At 48.3% G+C, this 24,863-nt stretch overlaps 1 protein-coding gene across 2 annotated transcripts; it reads left to right on the top strand.

Annotated features, from left to right (window-relative positions):
• Positions 1-653: 653 nt before the first annotated feature.
• Positions 654-24,281, top strand: naa60 (N-alpha-acetyltransferase 60, NatF catalytic subunit). 2 transcript variants are annotated; one of them, XM_090197896.1, is made up of 9 exons: positions 654-883; positions 2,247-2,362; positions 3,619-3,748; positions 6,972-7,068; positions 9,331-9,451; positions 11,307-11,398; positions 13,590-13,611; positions 21,147-21,311; positions 21,580-21,716. In XM_090197896.1, exons 2-8 carry the CDS (start codon positions 2,253-2,255, stop codon positions 21,301-21,303), a joined length of 729 nt encoding a protein of 242 aa, XP_090054022.1. In that variant the 5' UTR covers positions 654-883; positions 2,247-2,252; the 3' UTR covers positions 21,304-21,311; positions 21,580-21,716. The 2 variants fall into 2 exon arrangements, with proteins under 2 accessions (XP_090054022.1, XP_090054021.1); XM_090197895.1 differs by lacking the exon at positions 13,590-13,611 and having other exon boundaries at positions 11,307-11,420; positions 21,580-24,281.
• The last annotated feature ends 582 nt before the right edge of the window (positions 24,282-24,863 follow it).

Raw genomic sequence — 24,863 nt, 5'->3', positions numbered from 1 at the left:
CGAACACCGTCCCGCACAAGCAGAGAGACCGACTTCGGCGGAAGTTGTGACACTTCACTCCAACAGCATTCTCAGTAATGGTATATATAAAAAAAACAGTTTAGTTGCTATGACTGTGATATGTGGTTGTTATTCTACCTTGGTTAAATGCACTGGCCGAAATGTAAATTATTAAAATGATCAACTGCAAAGCACACTGGGTATTATTATTGGCCTTGTTTTGGGTGCGGAGCTCATTAGAATAATACCCAGTGTTCATTTACATTGTTGTCATTTAGCAGACACTCTCATCACACCATAGTACCATCAGACTTCTGATACCATTGCAGTGTGAAAGGGGGTGACAAAATTGTGAACCGCTATAAAAAAAATATAAAAAAAATAAACATATGTATATATATATATTTTTTTATAGAAAAGTATTTTGTAAATATTAAATTAAAGGTCTGTATGTATCTTGTTATAAAATACATTGTAGTTCGGGACAGTGTAAAAAAAACAACATACTCAAGAGTAGTTAAATACGTATTTAAAATACATGTAACAGAAATAATGCCTATGTCTGAATGTATAGCATGTTCGTTACAATCATTTTGGGGAAATTAAACTACAAAACCATATCCCAGAGAAACTACATTTCCGCACACAAAGCTGAATGACTTCCGGAATGTGACATACACAGGAAGAAGCCAACTCGGCTAGTTGTCAAATTAGCAAACGCTGACTAGCCAGCTAATGTATTGGTGGGAGACCAGTGTCTGTGGTTTTCTGAATAGAGAGCAAATTTGGGTTTTATCATGGTGTTTCCACTGTAGAAAACACTTTAAACGACACCCAAGGGATTTCACCCCACACTTTCCTCTTGTTCGAGCGCATAAACAAGGTAAGGTCAGCTGGCTACCCAGCTAATTGTAGCCATTATCCTCTACTCACTTTTGAGCTGACATAGTTAGCGAAGTGGTGTCCAGTTATACTTATATTTCCTTTACTTATTTTGCCTGGAATCGTAGCTAAGTAGGTCGCTACGTCAGCTAGTTAACCCCCTCAGAACTAGACAGCTAGCTAACCCCCTCAGAAATAGACAGCTAGCTAACCCCCTCAGAACTAGACAGCTAGCTAACCCCCTCAGAACTAGACAGCTAGCGAACCCCCTCAGAACCAGACAGCTAGCTAACCCCCTCAGAACTAGACAGCTAGCTAACCCCCTCAGAACTAGACAGCTAGCTAACTAGCCAGGTTAGCTAACTCTCTTGTTTTGACAACCAGTCAAGTCTACATATCCAACGCTAGCTAAAGGGGGAAGGAATTGGCTAATAATGCATCTTGTTTAGCTGAATTTACTGTGGAATGTCAACCGAACAACAGAGATGTCAGTTTGCTAGCAGTGTTAGCTAGCTTGATAACAGAGCACCTTACTAGGGCTGCTGATTAGGTTGTTTTGGCATTTAACTTTAAAAGCTCTGGTTTCGTCCTCACCGACGACAGTTGCTACTGCCACCAGGGGCAGAGTAGAGAGGTTTCAGAAGTTTGTTTGCCTGTCCTAGCTATCATTCCCTGTCCCTCTCCATCCACCTGTGCCTCCCAAATGGCACCCTATTCCCTACACAGTGCACTACTGTTGACCAGGTCCATAGAGCACAGGTCGAAGTAGTGAATTATAAAGGTATTAGTGCCATTTGGGATGAACACTCATATCCAGGCCCATAGAGCACAGGTCGAAGTAGTGAATCATAAAGGTATTAGGGTGCCATTTGGGATGAACACTCATATCCAGGCCCATAGAGCACAGGTCAAAGTAGTGAATTATAAAGGTATTAGGGTGCCATTTGGGATGAACACTCATATCCAGGCCCATAGAGCACAGGTCGAAGTAGTGAATTATAAAGGTATTAGTGCCATTTGGGATGAACACTCATATCCAGGACCATGGACAGTTGACCTGGCAATTCATTAACCAACTGACTAACTATTTTAAAAGGACCCTGGACAGTTCAGCTGGCAATTCATTAACCAGCTGACTAACACTTTTAAAAGGACCAAGGACAATTCAGCTGGCAATTCATTAACCAGCTGACTAACTATTTTAAAAGGACCAAGGACAATTCACCTGGCAATTCATTAATCAGCTGACTAACCATTTTAAAAGTTGTGTATAAATATATAAACAAAATATGGCAGACAATGTTATAGAAGATTGATCAGTGTGATTGGTGTGTGTGATCTGTGATTGATGGGTCGTTTTCTAGGTGTGAATGACCGACGTGGTGTCCCCCACTGCGCTCAGCGAAGTCCAGCTCCGCCTCCTCTGCCACGATGACATAGGCAGCGTCAAGCTGCTGTGCGGTGATTGGTTCCCCATCGAGTGAGTACTGCGCAACGCGGCCAATAGCAACACAGGATCGTATTGTGTTCACTAGAGAGAGAGCTGAGTGAAACTGTAGTGGTACTTTAACTTGTCTAATAAGAACAGATTTTCACTTTCCATTTCAAAATGCTTTGCTATGTTGAGCCCCACTGAACACAACCCAGGGCACCTGTCGCTCACCTGTCCCCTGTCCTCACCTGTCCCCTGTCCTCACCTGTCCCCTGTCCTCACCTGTCCCCTGTCCTCACCTGTCCCCTGTCCTCACCTGTCACCTGTCCTCACCTGTCCCCTGTCCTCACCTGTCACCTGTCCTCACCTGTCCCCTGGCACCTTAATACAGCTGAAGTCTACATCACCTGTCCTCACCTGTCCCCTGTCACCTTAATACAGCTGTAATCTACAGTACCTGTCCCCTGTCACCTTAATACAGCTGAAATCTACTTCCCCTGTCACCTTAATACAGCTGTAATCTACAGTACCTGTCCCCTGTCATCTGTCCTCACCTGTCCCCTGTCATCTTAAAACAGCTGAAATCTACATCATCTGTCCTCACCTGTCCCCTGTCCTCACCTGTCCCCTGTCCTCACCTGTCACCTGTCCTCACCTGTCCCCTGGCACCTTAATACAGCTGAAGTCTACATCACCTGTTCTCACCTGTCCCCTGTCACCTTAAAACAGCTGAAGACTACCACACCTGTCCTTACCTGTCCCCTGTCACCTTAATACAGCTGAACTCTACATCACCTGTCCTCATCTGTCCCCTGTCACCTTAATACAGCTGAAGTCTACATCACCTGTCCCCTGTCACCTTAATACAGCTGAACTCTACATCACCTGTCCTCACCTGTCCCCTGTCACCTTAATACAGCTGAAGTCTACATCACCTGTTCTCACCTGTCCCCTGTCACCTTAATACAGCTGAAGTCTACATCACCTGTTCTCACCTGTCCTCACCTGTCCCCTGTCACCTTAATACAGCTGAAGACTACATCACCTGTTCTCACCTGTCCCCTGTCACCTTAATACAGCTGAAGTCTACATGACCTTTTCTCACCTGTTCTCACCTGTCCGCTGTCACCTTTATACAGCTGAAGTCTACTCATTCTATTTACCACCTGTACCTACCTTAAGGCATATTAGGCCTATAAGCCATTTAGCGATTCGCTTTTATCCCAAGTGACTTAGACATGCATTTTCCATATGAGTGGCCACAGCAGGAATCTAACCTCTGATCCTCACCTGTCTCCCAAAAGGTACCCAGACTCATGGTATAATGACATCACATCCAACAAGAAGTTCTTCTCCCTCGCCGCCATCTTCAAGGGAGGCATTGTGGGAATGATCGTAGCTGAGATCAAGGGCCGGACCAAAGTACACAGAGAGGTACGGGTGCTGGGGTAGAGATGGTCCTGACTGACAGTACACAGAGAGGTACAGGTGCTGGTGTAGAGATGGTCCTGACTGACTGACAGTACACATAGATGTACAGGTGCTGGGGTAGAGATGGTCCTGACTGACTGACAGTACACATAGAGGTACAGGTGCTGGGGTAGAGATGGTCCTGACTGACTGACAGTACACAGAGAGGTACTGGTGCTGGGGTAGAGATGGTCCTGACTGACTGACAGTACACAGAGTGGTATGGATGCTGGGGTAGAGATGGTCCTGACTGACTGACAGTACACAGAGAGGTACTGGTGCTGGGTAGAGATGGTCCTGACTGACAGTACACAGAGAGGTACGGGTGCTGGGGTAGAGATGGTCCTGACTGACTGACTGACTGTACACAGAGAGGTACAGGTGCTGGGGTAGAGATGGTCCTGACTGACAGTACACAGAGAGGTATGGGTGCTGGGGTAGAGATGGTCCTGACTGACTGACAGTACACATAGAGGTACCGGTGCTGGGGTAGAGATGGTCCTGACTGACTGACAGTACACAGAGAGGTACTGGTGCAGGGGTAGAGATGGTCCTGACTGACTGACAGTACACAAAGTGGTATGGATGCTGGGGTAGAGATCGTCCTGACTGACTGACAGTACACAGAGAGGTACTGGTGCTGGGGTAGAGATGGTCCTGACTGACAGTACACAGAGAGGTACGGGTGCTGGGGTAGAGATGGTCCTGCCTGACTGACTGACTGTACACAGAGAGGTACAGGTGCTGGGGTAGAGATGGCCCTGACTGACAGTACACAGAGAGGTACGGGTGCTGGGGTAGAGATGGTCCTGACTGACTGACAGTACACAGAGAGGTACGGGTGCTGGGGTAGAGATGGTCCTGACTGACAGTACACAGAGAGGTACTGGTGCTGGGGTTGAGATGGTCCTGACTGACTAAAAGTACACAGAGAGGTATGGATGCTGGGGTAGAGATGGTCCTGACTGACTGACAGTACACAGAGAGTTACTGGTGCTGGGGTAGAGATGGTCCTGACTGACAGTACACAGAGAGGTACGGGTGCTGGGGTAGAGATGGTCCTGACTGACTGACTGACTGTACACAGAGAGGTACAGGTGCTCGGGTAGAGATGTTCCTGACTGACAGTACACAGAGAGGTACGGGTGCTGGGGTAGAGATGGTCCTGACTGACTGACAGTACACAGAGAGGTACGGGTGCTGGGGTAGAGATGGTCCTGACTGACAGTACACAGAGAGGTACTGGTGCTGGGGTTGAGATGGTCCTGACTGACTGACAGTACACAGAGAGGTATGGATGCAGGGGTAGAGATGGTCCTGACTGACTGACAGTACACAGAGAGGTACTGGTGCTGGGGTAGAGATGGTCCTGACTGACAGTACACAGAGAGGTACGGGTGCTGGGGTAGAGATGGTCCTGACTGACAGTACACAGAGAGGTACGGGTGCTGGGGTAGAGATGGTCCTGACTGACTGACAGTACACAGAGAGGTACTGGTGCTGGGGTAGAGATGGTCCTGACTGACAGTACACAGAGAGGTACGGGTGCTGGGGTAGAGATGGTCCTGACTGACTGACAGTACACAGAGAGGTACTGGTGCTGGTGTAGAGATGTTCCTGACTGACTGACAGTACACAGAGAGGTACGGGTGGCACCAGATTGATCCTGACTGACTGACAGTACACAGAGAGGTACTGGTGCTGGGGTAGAGATGGTCCTGACTGACAGTACACAGAGAGGTACGGGTGCTGGGGTAGAGATGGTCCTGACTGACTGACAGTACACAGAGAGGTACGGGTGCTGGGGTAGAGATGGTCCTGACTGACTGACAGTACACAGAGAGGTACTGGTGCTGGGGTAGAGATGGTCCTGACTGACAGTACACAGAGAGGTACGGGTGCTGGGGTAGAGATGGTCCTGACTGACTGACAGTACACAGAGAGGTACGGGTGCTGGGGTAGAGATGGTCCTGACTGACTGACAGTACACAGGTACTGGTGCTGGGGTAGAGATGGTCCTGACTGACAGTACACAGAGAGGTACGGGTGCTGGGGTAGAGATGGTCCTGACTGGCTGACTTACAGTACACAGAGAGGTACTGGTGCTGGAGTAGAGATGGTCCTGACTGACTGACAGTACACAGAGAGGTACGGGTGCTGGGGTAGAGATGGTCCTGACTGACTGACAGTACACAGAGAGGTACGGGTGCTGGGGTAGAGATGGTCCTGACTGACTGACAGTACACAGAGAGGTACGGGTGCTGGGGTAGAGATGGTCCTGACTGACTGACAGTACACAGAGAGGTACGGGTGCTGGGGTAGAGATGGTCCTGACTGACTGACAGTACACAGAGAGGTACGGGTGCTGGGGTAGAGATGGTCCTGACTGACTGACAGGACGATTGAACATGGTTTCAGGAGAGATGTCCGTTATAGACTGTGAATGTACCCCATATTGTTGGAAGCTGAATGTATTGACAGACCGTTGTTAGTGGGGTCACATTAAAGTCAGGGTTGGGGTCAATCCCTTTTAAATTTCAGTTCATTCAGGAGGAACACATCCATTCCAATAGTTTTCTATGAGGATCATTTGGAATCTGAAGTTGTATTACTGATAATAACACTGATAATAGTAGTTGTGTTTCCAGTAGTGCCGTTAGTTCCACATCCCTGTCACTCACATTCCTTGGGAACAGTCTGAAATGGAACACACTGACATTCTACATTCTGTTTATAGTCTCCTACTAATTAGACCTGAAACAGCCGTAGGGGGAGAGGAGTGGGAGGTGGGGGGGGACGAGAGTGAGTGGAGGAGGAGGGGACGAGGGGAGAGAAGGAGGGTGAGGAGGGTGGAGAGGAGGAGGAGGGGCGTGGGGATGGAAGGGTGGAGGAGAAAAGGAGGGTGGTAATGGACGAGGGGGCCATGAGGTGGAGAGGAGGAGGGGGGAGGAGGGGTATTGAAGAGTAATGGAGAGAGGTGGAGGGGGTTGTGTTGCTCGGTATACATCTGCAGGATGGAGACATCCTAGCCTCTAGATTTCCTGGTGTTAGTCAGTGTTTATAAGTACTAATAGCTGTGTATAACCTCTCCTCTCTGCAGGATGGAGACCTCCTAGCCTCTAGATTTCCTGGTGTTAGTCAGTGTTTATAAGTACTAATAGCTGTGTATAACCTCTCCTCTCTGCAGGATGGAGACATCCTAGCCTCTAGATTTCCCGTGGACACCCAGGTGGCTTACATCCTGAGTCTGGGCGTGGTGAAGGAGTTCAGGAAACATGGAATAGGTAGGTACACTTAGGGCTGTTGCAGTGACCGTTTTACTGCCACACTGGCGAGTCACGAGTCATGAAGGTCTAGTGGTTAGAGCGTTGGACTAGTAACCCGGAAGGTTGCAAGTTCAAATCCCCGAGCTGACAAGGTACAAAGCTGTTGCAGTGACCGTTTTACTGCCACACTGACGAGTCATGAAGGCAGTCAAATTCCACATGGCCGTGTAGTCACGGTAATTAGGCTTCGCCAAGCTCGGATGCTGATGATGGGGTGGCAGGGTAGCCTAGTGGTTAGAGTGTAGAGGCGGCAGGGTAGCCTAGTGGTTAGAGTGTAGAGGCGGCAGGGTAGCCTAGTGGTTAGGGCGTTGGACTAGTAACCCGGAAGGTTGCAAGTTCAAATCCCCGAGCTGACAAGGTCGTTCTGCCCCTGAACAGGCAGTTAACCCACTGTTCCTAGGCCGTCATTGAAAATAAGAATTTGTTCTTAACTGACTTGCCTAGTTAAATAAAGGTAAAATAAATAAAAAATGGTAGTCTACCAAACTTGCTAACTGCCTGGTACTTCAGCACTCTATTGTCCCTCTAATCACTCTGACATCAATGCAAATGTATTAGAAAAATCGAATCCAATACTTCATGAGTGCCCAAGAGCCCATGTTGCGTATCATTTCTATATTTCCAACCTCTAATAAAAAGAGGAGGATCCCATCAGCTTTCTATAGGCTAGTGCTTTTGCTGTTCGTTAGGCCTACTCATCTAGTTGGCTGATAAAGTGAATGTGGAGAGTTCTTCCAATATCTTCAATATGCACCTCGGAATTGGATAAGGATGCTCGCTCGCAGGTGCGTCCCCGATGTGTCTGTCTTCACTTGTAGCCTGTGAGAAAGACCTTGATCTCGTGACGGAGAGCAATGTGAGTGAGAGATGCTTCGGGTTGCTCAGCACACTCAGGGAGAAGGTCACAACGCAGCACTCCGGGCCACAAAAGGCACAGATATATTTTCTTAGGGTGCGTTATGGCCGCAAAGGGGATGCAGCTGTGAAATACGAGGCATTATCAAGTGCTTGTCAAATTGTGAATGAGAGACTATTGGAGTGTGTACAGCCTGCGCAAACAAACTTAGCAGAGCTCAATGCCTTTTAAAGCAAACATTTTTCAAATCAACATTAGTCTCGTCATACAGCTTTACAATGTATTAAACATCTAAACATATAGCCCAACGTTAGTAGAACAACTAAAGTTACATTAATAACTCTAAATGTATTTATTTATTTTATTTAACTAGGCAAGTCAGTTAAGAACAAATTCTTATTTTCAATGACGGCCTAGGAACAGTGGGTTAACTGCTTGTTCGGGGGCAGAACGACAGATTTGTACCTTGTCAGCTCGGGGATTTGAACTTGCAACCTTCCGGTTACTAGTCCAACGCTCTAACCACTAGGCTACCCTGCCGCCCCAAATGAAGCATATAGGAATTCCTGTTTCTTTAACTGCTCAACACAGAATAGCCGAATGTGCGCACTTCCTTCAAATCGTTTGGAGAAAGTATTTATATTTTATTCAGCTTTGTTCAATTGTGTTCTTCATATTTGAAAATAATATAAGATATTGCCAGGGAATTCTAAGCATGTCTTGTCTGCTGAGTGAACTAGTGTCGCCCACAGCCATATGGCAGAGCCAGATCAGGACCTAACAATAAGGACAACTCAGACTACGCTATTCTGTTCTCCTGAAACATTTTCTTCATATCATGCTCCTTTAGACTTGTCTAAAATAAATAGTTCATTTATTGTGAAGGTGTAGGCTATATTACATGGATTTATTTGACTTTTTAAAATGGCTTGTAGGCTGTGTGTGGGAGCCAGGAGATGCTAAATGTGTTGATGTTAATTAACCTGTCAGTTAACCGTGAGACCGACAGTTATTTGACTTGGCTTGTAGGCTGTGTCACCGGCAGTTATTTGCATGACAATTATCGGCTGACAATTTTGTGGCCGCCACAACCCTAGGTACACTCACAGTCAGTCAGTCAGTCACTCACTCATTCACTCACTCAGTCACACACTCACTCACTCACTCACTCAGTCACTCACTCACTCACTCACTCACTCACTCACTCACTCACTCACTCACTCACTCAGTCAGTCAGTCAGTCAGTCACTCACTCACTCAGTCACTCACTCACTCACTCACTCAGTCACTCACTCACTCACTCACTCACTCACTCACTCACAGTCACTCACTGTCCTGCTACTCTCCTCTTCTCCCCCTCTCAGGCTCCTTGCTGCTGGACAGTCTGAAGGAACACATCTCCACCACGGCTCAGGACCACTGCAAGGCCATCTACCTCCACGTGCTGACAACCAACACCACGGCTATACACTTCTACCACAACAGGTAGGTAGGTAGAGACCTGCTATACACTTCTACCACAACAGGTAGATAGAGACCTGCTATACACTTCTACCACAACAGGTAGGTAGAGACCTGCTATTCACTTCTACCACAACAGGTAGGTAGATACAGTTGAAGTCAGAAGTTTACATACACTTAGGTTGGAGTCATTAAAACTCGTTTTTCAACTACTCCACAAATGTCTTGTTAACAAATTATAGTTTAGGCAAGTTGGTTAGGACATGTACATTGTGCATGACACAAGTAATTTTTCCAACAAGTGTTTAGAGAAATATTATTTCACTTATAATTCACTCTATTACAATTCCAGTGGGTCAGAAGTTCACATAATTTTGTTATTTGCAAATTATGGTGGAAAATAAGTATTTGGTCAATAACAAAAGTTTATCTCAATACTTTGTTATATACCCTTTGTTGGCAATGACAGAGGTCAAATGTTTTCTGTAAGTCTTCACAAGGTTTTCACACACTGTTGCTGGTATTTTGGCCCATTCCTCCATGCAGATCTCCTCTAGAGCAGTGATGTTTTGGGGCTGTTGCTGGGCAACACAGACTTTCAACTCCCTCCAAAGATTTTCTATGGGGTTGAGATCTGGAGACTGGCTAGGCCACTCCAGGACCTTGAAATGCTTCTTACGAAGCCACTCCTTCGTTGCCCGGGCGGTGTGTTTGGGATCATTGTCATGCTGAAAGACCCAGCCACGTTTCATCTTCAATGCCCTTGCTGATGGAAGGAGGTTTTCACGCAAAATCTCACGATACATGGCCCCATTCATTATTTCCTTTACACGGATCAGTCGTTCTGGTCCCTTTGCAGAAAAACAGCCCCAAAGCATGAGGTTTCCACCGCCATGCTTCACAGTAGGTATGGTGTTCTTTGCATGCAACTCAGCATTCTTTGTCCTCCAAACACAACGAGTTGAGTTTTTACCAAAAAGTTATATTTTGGTTTCATCTGACCATATGACATTCTCCCAATCTTCTTCTGGATCATCCAAATGCTCTCTAGCAAACTTCAGAAGGGCCTGGACATGTACTGGCTTAAGCAGGGGGACACGTCTGGCACTGCAGGATTTGAGTCCCTGGCGGCGTAGTGTGTTACTGATGGTAGGCTTTGTTACTTTGGTCCCAGCTCCCTGCAGGTCATTCACTAGGTCCCCCCGTATGGTTCTGGGATTTTTGCTCACCGTTCTTGTGATCATTTTGACCCCACGGGGTGAGATCTTGCGTGGAGCCCCAGATCGAGGGAGATTATCAGTGGTCTTGTATGTCTTCCATTTCCTAAAAATTGCTCCCACAGTTGGTTTCTTCAAACCAAGCTGCTTACCTATTGCAGATTCAGTCTTCCCAGCCTGGTGCTGGTCTACAATTTTGTTTCTGGTGTCCTTTGACAGCTCTTTGGTCTTGGCCATAGTGGAGTTTGGAGTGTGACTGTTTGAGGTTGTGGACAGGTGTATTTTATACTGATAACAAGTTCAAACAGGTGCCATTAATACAGGTAACGAGTGGAGGACAGAGGAGCCTCTTAAAGAAGAAGTTACAGGTCTGTGAGAGCCAGAAATCTTGCTTGTTTGTAGGTGACCAAATACTTATTTCCCACCATAATTTGCAAATAAATACATTTAAAATCCTACAATGTGATTTTCTGGATTTTTGTTTCTCATTTTGTCTGTCATAGTTGAAGTGTACCTATGCTGAAAATTACAGGCCTCTCTCATCTTTTTAAGTGGGAGAACTTGCACAACTGGTTGCTGACTAAATACTTTTTTGCCCCACTGTAGCTACTGGTTGTATATGTGTTTTAAAATGATCATGTAAAAGAAATGAATCCCAACAGAGACTTCACGCAGCATCACTACCTACCTTACTACTACTCCATACGAGGGGTGCTGAAAGATGGGTTCACCTACGTACTGTACATCAACGGAGGCCATCCGCCCTGGACGCTCTTATATCCTTTACTACTGGGGGGGGGGGGGCATCCGCCCTGGACACTCTTATATCCTTTACTACTGGGGGGGGGGGGGATCCACCCTGGACGCTCTTATATCCTTTACTACTGGGGGGGGGGGGGGGGCATCCACCCTGGACGCTCTTATATCCTTTACTACTGGGGGGGGGGGGGGCATCCGCCCTGGACACTCTTATATCCTTTACTACTGGGGGGGGGGGGGGGGCATCCACCCTGGACGCTCTTATATCCTTTACTACTGGGGGGGGGGGGGGGCATCCGCCCTGGACACTCTTATATCCTTTACTACTGGGGGGGGGCATCCACCCTGGACACTCTTATATCCTTTACTACTGGGGGGGGGCATCCACCCTGGACACTCTTATATCCTTTACTACTGGGGGGGGGCATCCACCCTGGACACTCTTATATCCTTTACTACTGGGGGGGGGCATCCACCCTGGACACTCTTATATCCTTTACTACTGGGGGGGGGGCATCCACCCTGGACACTCTTATATCCTTTACTACTGGGGGGGGGGGGGCATCCGCCCTGGACGCTCTTATATCCTTTACTACTGGGGGGGGGGGATCCACCCTGGACGCTCTTATATCCTTTACTACTGGGGGGGGGCATCCGCCCTGGACGCTCTTATATCCTTTACTACTGGGGGGGGGATCCACCCTGGACACTCTTATATCCTTTACTACTGGGGGGGGGCATCCGCCCTGGACGCTCTTATATCCTTTACTACTGGTGGGGGGGGGACAAGTGTGCATCCGCCCTGGACGCTCTTATATCCTTTACTACTGGGGGGGGGGGCATCCACCCTGGACACTCTTATATCCTTTACTACTGGGGGGGGGGGGGCATCCGCCCTGGACACTCTTATATCCTTTACTACTGGGGGGGGGGGCATCCACCCTGGACACTCTTATATCCTTTACTACTGGGGGGGGGGGGGGGCATCCGCCCTGGACACTCTTATATCCTTTACTACTGGGGGGGGGGCATCCGCCCTGGACACTCTTATATCCTTTACTACTGGGGGGGGGGGGGCATCCGCCCTGGACACTCTTATATCCTTTACTACTGGGGGGGGGGGACAAGTGTGCATCCGCCCTGGACGCTCTTATATCCTTTACTACTGGGGGGGGGGGCATCCACCCTGGACACTCTTATATCCTTTACTACTGGGGGGGGGGGGGGGGGCATCCGCCCTGGACACTCTTATATCCTTTACTACTGGGGGGGGGGGCATCCACCCTGGACACTCTTATATCCTTTACTACTGGGGGGGGGGGGGGCATCCGCCCTGGACACTCTTATATCCTTTACTACTGGGGGGGGGGGACAAGTGTGCATCCGCCCTGGACGCTCTTATATCCTTTACTACTGGGGGGGGGGGGCATCCACCCTGGACACTCTTATATCCTTTACTACTGGGGGGGGGGGACAAGTGTGCATCCGCCCTGGACGCTCTTATATCCTTTACTACTGGGGGGGGGCATCCGCCCTGGACGCTCTTATATCCTTTACTACTGGGGGGGGGCATCCACCCTGGACACTCTTATATCCTTTACTACTGGGGGGGGGCATCCGCCCTGGACGCTCTTATATCCTTTACTACTGGGGGGGGGGGACAAGTGTGCATCCGCCCTGGACGCTCTTATATCCTTTACTACTGGGGGGGGGCATCCGCCCTGGACGCTCTTATATCCTTTACTACTGGTGGGGGGGGACAAGTGTGCATCCGCCCTGGACGCTCTTATATCCTTTACTACTGGGGGGGGGACAAGTGTGCATCCGCCCTGGACGCTCTTATATCCTTTACTACTGGTGGGGGGGGGGGGGCATCCACCCTGGACGCTCTTATATCCTTTACTACTGGTGGGGGGGGGGGGCATCCACCCTGGACACTCTTATATCCTTTACTACTGGTGGGGGGGGACAAGTGTGCATCCGCCCTGGACGCTCTTATATCCTTTACTACTGGTGGGGGGGGGGAGGGCATCCGCCCTGGACACTCTTATATCCTTTACTACTGGTGGGGGGGGGGCAAGTGTGCATCCGCCCTGGACGCTCTTATATCCTTTACTACTGGTGGGGGGGGGGGGGCATCCACCCTGGACGCTCTTATATCCTTTACTACTGGTGGGGGGGGGGAGGGCATCCGCCCTGGACGCTCTTATATCCTTTACTACTGGTGGGGGGGGACAAGTGTGCATCCGCCCTGGACGCTCTTATATCCTTTACTACTGGTGGGGGGGGGGGGCATCCACCCTGGACACTCTTATATCCTTTACTACTGGTGGGGGGGGGGGGGGTGGCATCCGCCCTGGACGCTCTTATATCCTTTACTACTGGGGGGGGGGGGGAGCATCCGCCCTGGACACTCTTATATCCTTTACTACTGGGGGGGATTGGTGGGGTGGGGGGACAAGTGTGCATCCGCCCTGGACACTCTTATATCCTTTACTACTGGGGGGGTGGGGGGGGGATTGGTGGTGGTGGGGGACAAGTGTGCATCCGCCCTGGACACTCTTATATCCTTTACTACTGGGGGGGTGGGGGGGGGGCAAGTGTGTGAGATGTTGTTGATAGTTGGTTTGGGGGGTACAAAGGGGGATGGGGGTAGGAGTCTGAGTGTGTCCATGTGGAGCTCCTGATCTAACTTAGATGTATCACAGCAAGGGGGATGGGGACCTTTGGCAGTCAATATTTATTTGTTTTTATTTGTAATTTAAAAAAATATATTTTTTCCACTTTTTAAATGTGGCGTAGGTTGTGTCGATCAGTGGTAAAATCATCCAAATGAAATCCCTATTTAGAAATGGAAGACGGCAACACGTGAAGACTGTGCACGGGTATGTACACTTCCCCTAGGCGCAATTCTGGAATTCAAGCAGGAAGTGGAGAATTTAATTGGAATTCAAGCCTGAAGTGGAGAATTGAATTGTACCGGGCCACCGCACCGGGTCCCCCGACAGCCCACCGTACCTGGTCCCCCGACAGCCCACCATACCGGGTCCACTGACAGCCCACCGTACCGGGTCCCCCGACAGCCCACCGTACCGGGTCCCCCGACAGCCCACCGTACCGGGTCCCCCGACAGCCCACCGCACCGGGTCCCTCGACAGCCCACCGTACCTGGTCCCCCGACAGCCCACCATACCGGGTCCCCCGACAGCCCACCATACCGGGTCCACTGACAGCCCACCGTACCGGGTCCCCCGACAGCCCACCGTACCGGGTCCCCCGACAGTCCACCGTACCGGGCCAACATATTGTTGGCATTGCCAACGACATTGTTGTCTCTGTCTGGTGTTGACATGTAGTTGCCTCAGTCTGGTGTTGACATGTAGTTGTCTCAGTCTGGTGTTGACATGTAGTTGCCTCAGTCTGGTGTTGACATGTAGTTGTCTCAGTCTGGTGTTGACATCTAGTTGCCTCAGTCTGGTGTTGACATGTAGTTGTCTCAGTCTGGTGTTGACATGTAGCTGACTCAGTCTGGTGTTGACATGTAGCTGACTCAGTCTGGTGTTGACATTTAGTTGACTCGGTCTGGTGTTGACATGTAGTTGCCTCAGTCTGGTGTTGACATGTAGTTGCCTCAGTCTGGTGTTGACATGTAGTTGTCTCAGTCTGGTGTTGACATGTAGTTGCCTCAGTCTGGTGTTGACATGTAGTTGTCTCAGTCTGGTGTTGACATGTAGTTGCCTCAGTCTGGTGTTGACATGTAGTTGTCTCAGTCTGGTGTTGACATGTAGTTGTCTCTGTCTGGTGTTGACATGTAGTTGTCTCAGTCTGGTGTTGACATGTAGTTGTCTCAGTCTGGTGTTGACATGTAGTTGACTCAGTCTGGTGTTGACATGTAGTTGACTCAGTCTGGTGTTGACATGTAGCTGACTCAGTCTGGTGTTGACATGTAGCTGACTCAGTCTGGTGCTGACATGTAGTTGTCTCAGTCTGGTGCTGACATGTAGTTGTCTCAGTCTGGTGTTGACATGTAGTTGTCTCGGTCTGGTGTTGACATGTAGTTGTCTCAGTCTGGTGTTGACATGTAGTTGACTCAGTCTGGTGTTGACATGTAGTTGTCTCAGTCTGGTGTTGACATGTAGTTGACTCAGTCTGGTGTTGACATGTAGTTGTCTCAGTCTGGTGTTGACATGTAGTTGACTCAGTCTGGTGTTGACATGTAGCTGACTCAGTCTGGTGTTGACATGTAGTTGTCTCAGTCTGGTGTTGACATGTAGTTGACTCAGTCTGGTGTTGACATGTAGTTGTCTCAGTCTGGTGTTGACATGTAGTTGACTCAGTCTGGTGTTGACATGTAGCTGACTCAGTCTGGTGTTGACATTCTGAATGATCAAAATGACAGTAAAATGTTCATTGACCAACTGTTCCTCCTCCTTCATGTTTATCCCCTGGGTTTTCTTCCTGGCTTGCCAGCATAAGATCAATTACAAAAACACAGGTATTTAAACAAACTATTCAAAAAAGAAATCCACCTGCAATAAAGCATGCTGGGAAATATGATAATGATGGGCGTGGTTTTGAGAATTCTACTCAACACAGAGTGAAAATGACACAATCACTTCTGGTTATTAACACCAACACTCAGGTCTTTACGACACTGAGTGTTCATTTAACTCCTAAATGAATGGAGAGTGGAATTACACTCTGGTCTTTACAACACTGAGTGTTCATTTAACTCCTAAATGAATGGAGAGGAGAATTACACTCTGGTCTTTACGACACTGAGTGTTCATTTAACTCCTAAATGAATGGAGAGTGGAATTACACTCAGGTCTCTACAACACTGAGTGTTCATTTAACTCCTAAATGAATGGAGAGTGGAATTACACTCAGGTCTCTACAACACTGAGTGTTAATTTAACTCCTAAATGAATGGAATTACTACCTTTTTTAGTGTTTTTGCTTTAGACAGACACACAACAAATGGAGACGGGAATCGAGGTGTAGAAGCACGGTGGCTAGGAAAAACACCCCTAGAAAGGCCAGAACCTAGGAAGAAACCTAGAGAGGAACCAGGCTATGTGGGGTGGGCCAGTCCTCTTCTGGCTGTGCCGGGTGGAGAGGAACCAGGCTATGAGGGGTGGGCCAGTCCTCTTCTGGCTGTACTGGGTAGAGAGGAACCAGGCTATGAGGGGTGGCCAGTCCTCTTCTGGCTGTACTGGGTAGAGAGGAACCAGGCTATGTGGGGTGGCCAGTCCTCTTCTGGCTGTACTGGGTAGATAGGAACCAGGCTCTGAGGGGTGACCAGTCCTCTTCTGGCTGTACTGGGTAGAGAGGAACCAGGCTATGTGGGGTGGGCCAGTCCTCTTCTTGCTGTACTGGGTAGAGAGGAACCAGGCTCTGAGGGGTGACCAGTCCTCTTCTGGCTGTACTGGGTAGAGAAGAACCAGGCTATGTGGGGTGACCAGTCCTCTTCTGGCTGTACTGGGTAGAGAGGAACCAGGCTATGTGGGGTGGCCAGTCCTCTTCTGGCTGTACTGGGTAGAGAGGAACCAGGCTCTGAGGGGTGACTAGTCCTCTTCTGGCTGTACTGGGTAGAGAGGAACCAGGCTATGAGGGGTGGGCCAGTCCTCTTCTGGCTGTACTGGGTAGAGAGGAACCAGGCTCTGAGGGGTGACCAGTCCTCTTCTGGCTGTACTGGGTAGAGAGGAACCAGGCTCTGAGGGGTGACCAGTCCTCTTCTGGCTGTACTGGGTAGAGAGGAACCAGGCTATGTGGGGTGACCAGTCCTCTTCTGGCTGTACTGGGTAGAGAGGAACCAGGCTCTGAGGGGTGGCCAGTCCTCTTCTGGCTGTGCCAGGTGGAGATTATAACAGAACATGGCCAAGATGTTGAAACGTTCCTAGATGACCAGCATGGTTAATAATAGTCATTACAGTAGCCAATACAGATTGAAGTAGAGTATTGAGCATTTCCAGAATGATTTCATGCTGTTCGTATTGAACAGCTTCAACAGCTCTGATATTCACTCGTTGGATTGGTTATATTTAGGATCCTGTTTTACAGCTTTGGCTTGTATGTTTTCATGTGAAAACACATTCCTGAACGTTTTCAGAATGCAGGGGACATTTAAACGTTTACCAGGACTAGTCCCTCTTAGTTTGTTTAGAGTTTGAGGGGGACATCTAGTTTACCAGGACTAGTCCCTCTTAGTTCGTTTAGAGTTTGAGGGGGACATCTAGTTTACCAGGACTAGTCCCTCTTAGTTCGTTTAGAGTTTGATGGGGACATTTAGACGTTTACCAGGACTAGTCCCTCTTAGTTCGTTTAGAGTTTGAGGGGGACATCTAGTTTACCAGGACTAGTCCCTCTTAGTTCGTTTAGAGTTTGAGGGGGACATTTAGACGTTTACCAGGACTAAGTCCCTCTTAGTTCGTTAAGAGTTTGAGGGGGACATCTAGTTTACCAGGACTAGTCCCTCTTAGTTCGTTTAGAGTTTGAGGGGGACATCTAGTTTACCAGGACTAGTCCCTCTTAGTTTGTTTAGAGTTTGAGGGGGACATTTAGTTTACCAGGACTAGTCCCTCTTAGTTCGTTAAGAGTTTAAAAGGGACATTTAGTTTACCAGGACTAGTCCCTCTTAGTTCGTTAAGAGTTTGAGGGGGACATCTAGTTTACCAGGACTAGTCCCTCTTAGTTCGTTTAGAGTTTGAGGGGGACATCTAGTTTACCAGGACTAGTCCCTCTTAGTTCGTTTAGAGTTTGAGGGGGACATCTAGTTTACCAGGACTAGTCCCTCTTAGTTCGTTAAGAGTTTAAAAGGGACATTTAGTTTACCAGGACTAGTCCCTCTTAGTTCGTTTAGAGTTTGAGGGGGACATCTAGTTTACCAGGACTAGTCCCTCTTAGTTCGTTTAGAGTTTGAGGGGGACATTTAGTTTACCAGGACTAGTCCCTCTTAGTTCGTTTAGAGTTTGAGGGGGACATCTAGTTTACCAGGACTAGTCCCTCTTAGTTTGTTTAGAGTTTGAGGGGGACATCTAGTTTACCAGGACTAGTCCCTCTTAGTTCGTTTAGAGTTTGAGGGGGACATCTAGTTTACCAGGACTAGTCCCTCTTAGTTCGTTTAGAGTTTGATGGGGACATTTAGACGTTTACCAGGACTAGTCCCTCTTAGTTCGTTTAGAGTTTGAGGGGGACATCTAGTTTACCAGGACTAGTCCCTCTTAGTTCGTTTAGAGTTTGAGGGGGACATTTAGACGTTTACCAGGACTAAGTCCCTCTTAGTTCGTTAAGAGTTTGAGGGGGACATCTAGTTTACCAGGACTAGTCCCTCTTAGTTCGTTTAGAGTTTGAGGGGGACATCTAGTTTACCAGGACTAGTCCCTCTTAGTTTGTTTAGAGTTTGAGGGGGACATTTAGTTTACCAGGACTAGTCCCTCTTAGTTCGTTAAGAGTTTAAAAGGGACATTTAGTTTACCAGGACTAGTCCCTCTTAGTTCGTTAAGAGTTTGAGGGGGACATCTAGTTTACCAGGACTAGTCCCTCTTAGTTCGTTTAGAGTTTGAGGGGGACATCTAGTTTACCAGGACTAGTCCCTCTTAGTTCGTTTAGAGTTTGAGGGGGACATCTAGTTTACCAGGACTAGTCCCTCTTAGTTCGTTAAGAGTTTAAAAGGGACATTTAGTTTACCAGGACTAGTCCCTCTTAGTTCGTTTAGAGTTTGAGGGGGACATCTAGTTTACCAGGACTAGTCCCTCTTAGTTCGTTTAGAGTTTGAGGGGGACATTTAGTTTACCAGGACTAGTCCCTCTTAGTTCGTTTAGAGTTTGAGGGGGACATCTAGTTTACCAGGACTAGTCCCTCTTAGTTCGTTTAGAGTTTGAGGGGGACATCTAGTTTACCAGGACTAGTCCCTCTTAGTTCGTTAAGAGTTTGAGGGGGACATCTAGTTTACCAGGACTAGTCCCTCTTAGTTCGTTTAGAGTTTGAGGGGGACATTTAGACGTTTACCAGGACTAAGTCCCTCTTAGTTCGTTAAGAGTTTGAGGGGGACATCTAGTTTACCAGGACTAGTCCCTCTTAGTTCGTTTAGAGTTTGAGGGGGACATCTAGTTTACCAGGACTAGTCCCTCTTAGTTTGTTTAGAGTTTGAGGGGGACATTTAGTTTACCAGGACTAGTCCCTCTTAGTTCGTTAAGAGTTTAAAAGGGACATTTAGTTTACCAGGACTAGTCCCTCTTAGTTCGTTAAGAGTTTGAGGGGGACATCTAGTTTACCAGGACTAGTCCCTCTTAGTTCGTTTAGAGTTTGAGGGGGACATCTAGTTTACCAGGACTAGTCCCTCTTAGTTCGTTTAGAGTTTGAGGGGGACATCTAGTTTACCAGGACTAGTCCCTCTTAGTTCGTTAAGAGTTTAAAAGGGACATTTAGTTTACCAGGACTAGTCCCTCTTAGTTCGTTTAGAGTTTGAGGGGGACATCTAGTTTACCAGGACTAGTCCCTCTTAGTTCGTTTAGAGTTTGAGGGGGACATTTAGTTTACCAGGACTAGTCCCTCTTAGTTCGTTTAGAGTTTGAGGGGGACATCTAGTTTACCAGGACTAGTCCCTCTTAGTTTGTTTAGAGTTTGAGGGGGACATCTAGTTTACCAGGACTAGTCCCTCTTAGTTCGTTTAGAGTTTGAGGGGGACATCTAGTTTACCAGGACTAGTCCCTCTTAGTTCGTTTAGAGTTTGATGGGGACATTTAGACGTTTACCAGGACTAGTCCCTCTTAGTTCGTTTAGAGTTTGAGGGGGACATCTAGTTTACCAGGACTAGTCCCTCTTAGTTCGTTTAGAGTTTGAGGGGGACATTTAGACGTTTACCAGGACTAAGTCCCTCTTAGTTCGTTAAGAGTTTGAGGGGGACATCTAGTTTACCAGGACTAGTCCCTCTTAGTTCGTTTAGAGTTTGAGGGGGACATCTAGTTTACCAGGACTAGTCCCTCTTAGTTTGTTTAGAGTTTGAGGGGGACATTTAGTTTACCAGGACTAGTCCCTCTTAGTTCGTTAAGAGTTTAAAAGGGACATTTAGTTTACCAGGACTAGTCCCTCTTAGTTCGTTAAGAGTTTGAGGGGGACATCTAGTTTACCAGGACTAGTCCCTCTTAGTTCGTTTAGAGTTTGAGGGGGACATCTAGTTTACCAGGACTAGTCCCTCTTAGTTCGTTTAGAGTTTGAGGGGGACATCTAGTTTACCAGGACTAGTCCCTCTTAGTTCGTTAAGAGTTTAAAAGGGACATTTAGTTTACCAGGACTAGTCCCTCTTAGTTCGTTTAGAGTTTGAGGGGGACATCTAGTTTACCAGGACTAGTCCCTCTTAGTTCGTTTAGAGTTTGAGGGGGACATTTAGTTTACCAGGACTAGTCCCTCTTAGTTCGTTTAGAGTTTGAGGGGGACATCTAGTTTACCAGGACTAGTCCCTCTTAGTTCGTTTAGAGTTTGAGGGGGACATCTAGTTTACCAGGACTAGTCCCTCTTAGTTCGTTAAGAGTTTGAGGGGGACATCTAGTTTACCAGAACTTGTCCCTCTTAGTTCATTAAGAGTTTGAGTTAGTCTGGAATTGGAGATCAGTTGAAATAAATTATAAATTGAAGAACTGTTATAGAATATTACATTGATGGAATAGAATTGGAATTGAATTTGTGTAATTGATCCCAACCTTGCTACATAAATCCTATAGTCCTTGACGGTCCTCTTGCACTGACTACATCCAACACATTGGCTCGGCCCTGGCCAGCCTCAGTCCCTGCTCGATCCCCCAGAGACTCTACAGACAGGCCCAGTCTCTGCTCCGTAGCCTGATACCCTGGTCCGGCATCGCATCCAAGACTGGTATCCAGTACAGCAGGACCATGTGACAGTACAGGTGTGTATTTGGGAGAGGGGGGGGGGTGTACACGATGTGTTGTAGTTTGACTTTAATTTAACTCAATTCTCTCTTTGTTTCTGTCTTTCTCTCTCTGTCTCCCTACTCTCTCTACCCTCGTTGTTTATCTCTGTCTCTCCCCCCTCTCTCTCTCCTCTCTGTCTCTCTCTCTCCCCACTCTGTTTATCTCTGTCTCTCTGTCTCCCTCTCACCTTCTTTTCTCTCCCCATTTCTGTTTTTCTTCATGGTCTTCCCCTGTGTTCTTCAGAACCCTCTGACCTCATCTGACCCTCCACCACTCGGAACCCTGGAAAGACTGAGGGCTGAGACCCCCCAAACACCAACCAAGCCACCCAGCCACTAAGCCCAGACTCTACAAACCAAGCCACTCAGCCCACCAAACCAAGCCACTCAGCCCACCAAACCAAGCCGCCCAGCCCAGCCCACCAAACCAAGCCACCCAGCCCAGCCCACCAAACCAAGCCGCCCAGTCCAGCCCACCAAACCAAGCCACCCAGTCCAGCCCACCAAACCAAGCCACCCAGCCCACCAAACCAAGCCGCCCAGTCCACCAAACCAAGCCGCCCAGTCCACCAAACCAAGCCGCCCAGTCCACCAAACCAAGCCGCCCAGTCCACCAAACCAAGCCGCCCAGTCCACCACACCAAGCCGCCCAGCCCACCACACCAAGCCTCCCAGCCCACCACACCAAGCCTCCCAGCCCACCACACCAAGCCTCCCAGCCCACCACACCAAGCCTCCCAGCCCAGCCCACCACACCAAGCCTCCCAGCCCACCACACCAAGCCTCCCAGCCCAGCCCACCACACCAAGCCTCCCAGCCCAGCCCACCACACCAAGCCTCCCAGCCCACCACACCAAGCCGCCCAGCCCAGCCCACCACACCAAGCCACCCAGCCCACCACACCAAGCCTCCCAGCCAAGCCCACCACACCAAGCCTCCCAGCCCAGCCCACCACACCAAGCCTCCCAGCCCAGCCCACCACACCAAGCCGCCCAGCCCACCACACCAAGCCGCCCAGCCCACCACACCAAGCCACCCAGCCCACCACACCAAGCCTCCCAGCCCAGCCCACCACACCAAGCCTCCCAGCCCAGCCCACCACACCAAGCCTCCCAGCCCACCACACCAAGCCTCCCAGCCCACCACACCAAGCCTCCCAGCCCACCACACCAAGCCGCCCAGCCCACCCCACCACACCAAGCCACCCAGTCCACCACACCAAGCCACCCAGCAAGCTACACACCACTGTCAGTAGCTGCCCTCCACTCTACTGTCAGTAGCTGCCCTCCACTCTACTGTCTGAGCCAGTGGTGTAGTGGAGGGTCAACACATGTAGACTCCGGTCACTCTGAATTGAAATATAGGGATTGAATGTTACCTTTTTCACTGGAATGGTGTGGACTGGGTTACGATTCAGTAGGATTGGGATCGACTCTGGGTTCAACTGGACCGGGGTTACGATTCAGTAGGATTGGGATCGACTCTGGGTTCAACTGGACTGGGTTACGATTCAGTAGGATTGGGATCGACTCTGGTTTCAACTGGACTGGGTTACGATTCAGTAGGATTGGGATCAACTCTGGGTTCAACTGGACTGGGTTACGATTCAGTAGGATTGGGATCAACTCTGGTTTCAACTGGACTGGGTTACGATTCATTAGGATTGGGTTCAACTCTGGTTTCAACTGGACCGGGGTTACGATTCAGTAGGATTGGGATCAACTCTGGTTTCAACTGGACTGGGTTACGATTCAGTAGGATTGGGATCAAATCTGGTTTCAACTGGACCGGGGTTACGATTCAGTAGGATTGGGATCAACTCTGGGTTCAACTGGACTGGGTTACGATTCAGTAGGATTGGGATCGACTCTGGTTTCAACTGGACTGGGTTACGATTCAGTAGGATTGGGATCGACTCTGGGTTCAACTGGACTGGGTTACGATTCAGTACGATTGGGATCGACTCTGGGTTCAACTGGACTAGGTTACGATTCAGTAGGATTGGGATCAACTCTGGTTTCAACTGGACTGGGGTGAGATTCAGTAAGATTGGGGTCAACTCTGGTTTCAACTGGACCCGGGTGAGATTCAGTAGGATTGGGATCAACTCTGGGTTCAACTGGACCGGGGTGAGATTCAGTAGGATCGGGTTCAACTCTGGGTTCAACTGGACTAGGTTACGATTCAGTAGGATTGGGATCAACTCTGGTTTCAACTGGACTGGGTTACGATTCATTAGGATTGGGTTCAACTCTGGTTTCAACTGGACCGGGGTTACGATTCAGTAGGATTGGGATCAACTCTGGTTTCAACTGGACTGGGTTACGATTCAGTAGGATTGGGATCAAATCTGGTTTCAACTGGACCGGGGTTATGATTCAGTAGGCTTGGGGTCAACTCTGTTTTCAGTTCAGACAATTTGAAATGCTCCTTGTCAATAGTCAGAATCCACATAGAAAAAATAATTTGTTATTTCAATACAATCATTGAAATCCTGAATCCTGAGTTGAGGTCAGCGCTCACACTTTCACACAAATCTTCCATTGACATCAACGTATGATCTACACAGAAGTCTACTTTTTAAGTGTGCACAGAGATCTCAAGGACTAGGATTCCTCCCAGACTGACTTTGGGTTCACTTTGGGTCCGATTCAGACTTGAGATGAGTAGTCTTACAGTAAATCATTTATTTTTGTTTTACTGACGTCCACGTTTAGTAAAACTCAAGTCTGAATTGTGACCTTCCTGACCTAATTTTGATCTGAAATGGGTTTTGACCCGAAACCCTGCTGTCTGTCTGTCTGTCCCCTTTCAGGGCTGTCTGTCATTCTGCTGCTCACGTAGACAACCAGACAGTCTGGTTTTAATCCAGATGTTTAACATAGCTGACATTTAGTTTTGTATGTCTGCCTGTTTCTATTAAGAGATTAAAAAATATAACATGGTAGAAGTTGCTCTCTCTGTGAGATTCCCCCAATAACACAAATATATATATGTGTGGGTGTAGTGTGTGTCTAGTCAAATGCAGTGCACTATATAGGGAATAGGGTGCTATTTGGGACTCAGCCGAGGTGTAGTTAAGACCGTTTCTAGATAATGTTTTAAAGAGGAGCACTGTGTTGTTTAGGGTTACAGAATTCCTCTATCTTTCCCAACACTCCCAAAGTTTTCCAGAAGTCCTCTATCTTTCCCAACACTCTCAAAGTTTTACAGAATTCCTCTATCTTTCCCAACACTCCCAAAGTTTTCCAGAAGTCCTCTATCTTTCCCAACACTCCCAAAGTTTTACAGAAGTCCTCTATCTTTCCCAACACTCCCAAAGTTTTCCAGAAATCCCGGTTGGACGATTCCTGGAATGACGACCGGATAAGCAGGAAATACGGGAATCGTCCAACTAGGATTTGTTAAATACCATGGAACTTTGAGAAGGTTTACGGAGTTTTTGCAACGCTACTAGGTGTCTAGATGACATCTTTAAACAGGAGGGTGTATTGAGGTAATACTGTAGTGTTGATGGCACCGGTTAAC

This window comes from Oncorhynchus mykiss, chromosome 13 (assembly GCF_057628025.1).
Source record: "Oncorhynchus mykiss isolate SJ-2025 chromosome 13, ASM5762802v1, whole genome shotgun sequence".
Lineage (NCBI taxonomy): Eukaryota > Metazoa > Chordata > Actinopteri > Salmoniformes > Salmonidae > Oncorhynchus > Oncorhynchus mykiss.
The sequence above is the reverse complement of the archived record's forward strand: the minus strand, read 5'-3'. Positions and strand labels throughout refer to the sequence as shown.